Below are 5,270 nucleotides of genomic sequence, written 5' to 3' on the forward strand. Positions count from 1 at the left end.
AATGATTCAAAGGATTCGGTGGTCCAAAGCAAAGATGGCGTAACACCTTTAGATTACAACCCTGTGTGGGGCGGTCTATAATACAAAAGCAATTTGAGAGCTGAGTTCATCAAAGAAAACTAAAAAAAAATGACTTCCGTAAGTTGTTGCTTCATTTGGTCATCCCCAGCCGGCCGCCCCATTAGACAGACCTTTCTCAAAATTCCAATTTAGTGAATTTACTATTGATTCCTTTATGGCATAGGTTCCATTTGTTCTAATTTCACCAACCAACATACCAAACCCGTGTCACACGACCATTTCCAAATTCCAACATAACAAAAACACGTCTTGCTAAAAATTAGAAATAAATACCAATCTGGGTCATCAGTCAACTCTGTTTTATGCTCGTCTTGTACTCGGGTTTAAAGCTATACCGTTCGTCAACTCTGTTTTATGCTGCTGAACTTATACTTGGGGTTAAAGCTACATCGTTTGACTTAGAAATCCCTCGTGTAACATACACAAACCCGAAAGGTTTAGCTCTTAACCCTAGGATCATCTGGCTACCCTCTGCGATCCTTCATTACTGTTTCCGGCCATTTTTAAGTTATAACCTTAATACAGTTCGGCCATTTACATGTTTCAACCTTAAACACTGGACACCAACTTTGACACAACCTCAGCACAAATAAACACATCAAATAGTACACAGCTGAACATATTTCCACAAAAAATAACGTTCCATTAAATCCGTTGAGATATTTAAAATGCAAATTTACATACGGCCAGTAACAGTGCTCATGTGGTTTCCAAGGGACTAACTTTGAGTCTAACATGGGTAAACACAGTGAGATTTGAGGAATCTGATAACCAGAGCCTTCTTAATCTGACTTTCTACCTCTACATACAACAAATAACGGGAACAAATGAAGGATTAAATATATTGCTGCTTAAATATGACAATCACATTACGGAGAGCAGACCATGTTTTTTCTTCTGGGCAGGGAAAACATCAAGTATAAAGAATACTCATGACGCAAGGAAGGCACACTGTTTTCTTGCATGCTCTGGTATCAGCTTAACAATCATCTCTGCAGGTACTCCCTTGAGTTCTAGTGAATGGCAAATGGGCACCAACAAAAGTTACAAGTTAAGCTTAGACATCTCAACCAATGAAATCAAGGAGAAAAATCAGTCCTAGAATGATTATTACCATGAGCCTTAAAATTGAACAATGGGGGAAGGAAACGTCCATTTGGCAGGCGGGTATTAGGGTCCCGTAACTCATCAAAAAAGGGATGAACCAAGGCCTCCAACTGCATTGAAACGAAACCATTTAACACCAGATTTAGTACCAGGCAAGGCAGGCAAACTAAAACTGGTTGCTTATCAAAACCACTCTCAAAGGCACATGCTCTCTTTTATATACCATACATATTTAGGACACAAATAATGATCTAATCAACTACACATGGGATCGCACATGCAAAATAGAATCAATGAGCATTTCATAGTTTGAGGATATAACACAACCTAAAACAGCTGGCATGTTAGACATAGAGCCTAGTGTTCATTTCTTTTCTTCTATCTTTGGATAAACTGAGACCTCTAGTGATAAACGATGAGTTCAAAGACAGCTGGCATGTTAGACATAGAGCTTAGTGTTCATTTCTTTTCTTCTATCTTTGGATAAACTGAGACCTCTAGAGATAAATGATGAGTTCAAAGACAGCCTAAAATAATAGATCTGATCAAAAGTACTCACAGCTGTACTTCTGAGGTTTGGAGAGTACTGGAGTAGCCTCGATACGAGATCCACGGCTTCCGGGGGCATGCGCTTGTGGAATATCTGGTGATCAATGATATAAAAAAAGAATATTAACATGCATTTTTCTTGGGACTAAGTAAAACATATGTAATATTCCAAGTACCTTGTGCCATGGATGAGCTTTAATTTGAGGGAATTTAAATTCTGTGTAGTTAGGGTTCATGCATTTTATTTCCTCTCTAGTTGGGGTACCTAAAACCTGCAAAAGAATAGCATAATCATTATGAGAACAACAATTACATCACTGTTCTATTATCCATTATCCAACAGACTTTACAATGGAGAAAATTCAAAGCTTTGAATTACCTTAATGATTTCAACAAGCTGGTCTACTCCACTTTCTCCAGGAAATAGAGGCTGGAACAAACAGGTAAATTGTTATTACCACATATATTATGCATCCATGAGTCCAATTAAAAAATAAATTAACCTTAAAGGAGAACAACTCCTACCTGTCCAAGTAGAAGTTCAGCTAGAACACATCCAGCAGACCAGATGTCAATGGCTGTGGTATACTCTGTTGCACCAAATATAAGTTCAGGTGCTCGATAGTATCTTGAACAGATGTAAGATATGTTGGGTTCCCCCTTGACCTGTCATATGTACATCCAATTCAGTATTGTGAAACAATTAGCCAGAATAGAGAATATTGAGAAAATGCCAGGATGTAGAAAACAAACCAAGACTTTTGCACTCCCAAAGTCACAGATTTTAAGCTGGTGAGTATGTGGATTGACCTGTTAAAATGTGGATAGATGATCAATTGACTTGTCCATGCATTTCAAGTAAATCCAAAGTACAATATATCGCAAATATCAACATACCAACAAATTCTGAGGCTTTATGTCCCTGTGGCACACTCCAATACTGTTGTGAATGTAAGCAAGTGCTCTACAAATCTGAAAGGACATTCAGAATTAAATGTAAGAGCTAAAACTACAGAGCACTACCCATTTTCATGAAGCTGCATTATCAATTCCATTATACAAATCATGTGATACTTTGTTTAACAAAACCTTTGAAAAAAGAGTAAAAGACACAATTACTCTGTAGGCATCTCCAGCAATGCTGTAAAATACATATAATGTGTGTGGCATATAAACACCTTTTTTTTTTCTTTTTCTTTTTTTGAGACGGATATGAGATATAAATACTTTAAAACTGTACAAAAGCATACCTGGTAAGAATAGAGTTTAACGTATATCAGCGGCATCCTCTGGCTCATCTTACTATAATGTTTGATCACTCTATGAACAGTCTCAGGGACATACTCAAGCACAAGGTTCAGGTATAGCTCATCTTTTTCAGTTGTGGAAAAGAAACAATGTTTAAGAGACACAATGTTGGGGTGGTCTAGAAGACGCATGGTTTGCAACTCCCGATTCTTGTACCTTTTGTCTTGAAGAACCTTTTTAATAGCAACAGTTTCTCCAGTTTCTAAACACTTGGCCTGGATAACAACATTACGATAGCAATTTTTTAAGATGAATTAAATTTTAATAATAAAATCAAAGTTAGGAAATTCACAGCCTCAAACAGTTCACTGAAAATAAACTAATCCACACAACAAACTGTAATAAAACAAAGTTACCTGAAAAACCAATCCAAAAGATCCATGTCCAACAACACGCTCAGCCATATAGCTTATTGTCTACAGTCATTGAAAAGAAAAGAATACCACAATCAATTTAAAGAAAACAGAAACAAAATGCATCAGTCCAAAAGCAAGGACAAAAATCATTTTAAAAAGTCACCTGTTTTGGCTGGCCATTTCTTCCACCAATAGTTGTGACAATTATATGACCCGTTTCTGTTCCATTACCATCAACAACAGTTGCTTCCATTTCCTGCCAAAAGAAAAACAGAATAAATAAGTATACATAAATAACAGATTTCACAATCCTGTAGGAGCCTATATTCAAATGAGACATTCCAAACACAAAGATTGAGCCAGAATAACAAGTGCGCATTGTTTACCTTGTCATCCCTAATTTTCATGTCATTCATCTCACTGGGCAAACTATCGACAGCAATTGTATTTCCAACGCGATCTCTTAATCCAGATGCAGGAGCCACACTTACAGAGGCCATGAGCCCAATCAAGAACTGTAATAATTGTCCTCTAGATTCCCTTTCTCACCTCAATCAAACAAATCAATAGCTTACCTACAGAAAGCATATAAACATATTAGCACTAAACAATACAAATTATGTTATACCATTATGGCCAACTCTTGAGATGCATCACATTTCACATAGGGTGCAAAGAACATAATATAAAGTGCCATGGTCAAATATACATAAACCAAGTTTAACAATGCGCTACAGTTCCTTTCGTTAATGAAATTTCTTTATTGGGCAAAAGAGTTGTATGGACACTACCTACACAAAAACAGTCACCAGACATACATCTAATATGAAATTGTTTCCAGAGAACGCAACACTTCGATACAGCTAAACTTGATGAATCATCCGGAAGCTTAATGGACAGCAAAAAGTTCAGTTAAAACGGTGTTAAAGGAAAACTTAGAGGTCATTAGAACTGAGCAAGCACAAAACAAAGGCAGCGAATTCCGAGAAATCAAACGGAAAAAAAAAATCAATAATTCATAAATTTCAAATCCTGTGTCACTCTCACGGCAACAACCGTCAAACAAAGCAGGCAAAAAATAATCAAAACATATATGAAATTAGAGATGCAAGTATTCAACCTAATCGGAAAGCAAACCACGTAATCCGTGGCCGGAAAATTGAAACAAACAACATGAAGAGAGAGAGAGAGAGGAGTTTACCGATCGGGTCGTCGGAGGTCGGTGGAAATGAAAGGATGGCGGTGACGGTGTGTCATGAACCGTGGATTGGAGATGGATGGGAAAGCGTCAAATGTGATTTGAGTAGTTGAACAAGGACGAAGCGATTTGGTTTTTAACTGAAAGGAGAATGAAGGAAATTTTGAGAGAGAGAGAGAGAGAGAGAGATTTGGAATTGGAATTTGGAGAAATGACAAGAGGGTGAGGGTGGGGTTGGGGCCTGGGGCGGTGGTTTTGTCTGTTTGGTCAAGGAAGTAGAATAGAGGCGGTCAAAACTCAAAACACGATAGAGGGAGAGAGAGACTGAGAGAGCCCAAAAATTTATGTGTGGATTTTCATAATTAATTTATTGATTTTGTCTTTCTTTTCAACTTTCAACAGTCTTGTTTGACCGTTCAAACCTCTGGGCCTGCCCGGCCCTGCCCCACTTTCCACCTCTTTATTGACGATTTATAATGGTAGTTGGACACTCGTTTTTGCTCCATGACTTTTTCTTGCTTCTCTCCTTTGCTGAATTTCTCGTCCAATTTTTTTGAAATGTTTAAAAACTTTAAAAAAAGAAGAAGAAGAGAGACGCTAACAAGTCTTGAAATCACTTTTAAAATTATTAAAGACATATTCTATATTATTTTTTTATAATTTTTTAATAT

The 5,270-nt window shown here is 37.2% G+C and overlaps 1 protein-coding gene across 1 annotated transcript; it reads right to left on the reverse strand.

Annotated features, from left to right (window-relative positions):
* Nucleotides 1-684: 684 nt before the first annotated feature.
* On the reverse strand, nucleotides 685-4,889 carry LOC112192836 (glycogen synthase kinase-3 homolog MsK-3). The gene is made up of 13 exons (XM_024332726.2): nucleotides 4,603-4,889; nucleotides 3,788-3,976; nucleotides 3,565-3,657; nucleotides 3,402-3,461; nucleotides 2,988-3,260; nucleotides 2,635-2,709; nucleotides 2,491-2,547; nucleotides 2,263-2,403; nucleotides 2,117-2,167; nucleotides 1,914-2,009; nucleotides 1,748-1,831; nucleotides 1,196-1,298; nucleotides 685-1,094 (listed from the first exon to the last, which is right to left on the reverse strand). Exons 2-13 carry the CDS (start codon nucleotides 3,899-3,901, stop codon nucleotides 1,012-1,014), a joined length of 1,230 nt encoding a protein of 409 aa, XP_024188494.1. The 5' UTR covers nucleotides 3,902-3,976; nucleotides 4,603-4,889; the 3' UTR covers nucleotides 685-1,011.
* Between the last annotated feature and the right edge of the window lie 381 nt (nucleotides 4,890-5,270).

This window comes from Rosa chinensis, chromosome 3 (genome assembly GCF_002994745.2).
Source record: "Rosa chinensis cultivar Old Blush chromosome 3, RchiOBHm-V2, whole genome shotgun sequence".
Taxonomy (NCBI): Eukaryota; Viridiplantae; Streptophyta; class Magnoliopsida; order Rosales; family Rosaceae; genus Rosa; species Rosa chinensis.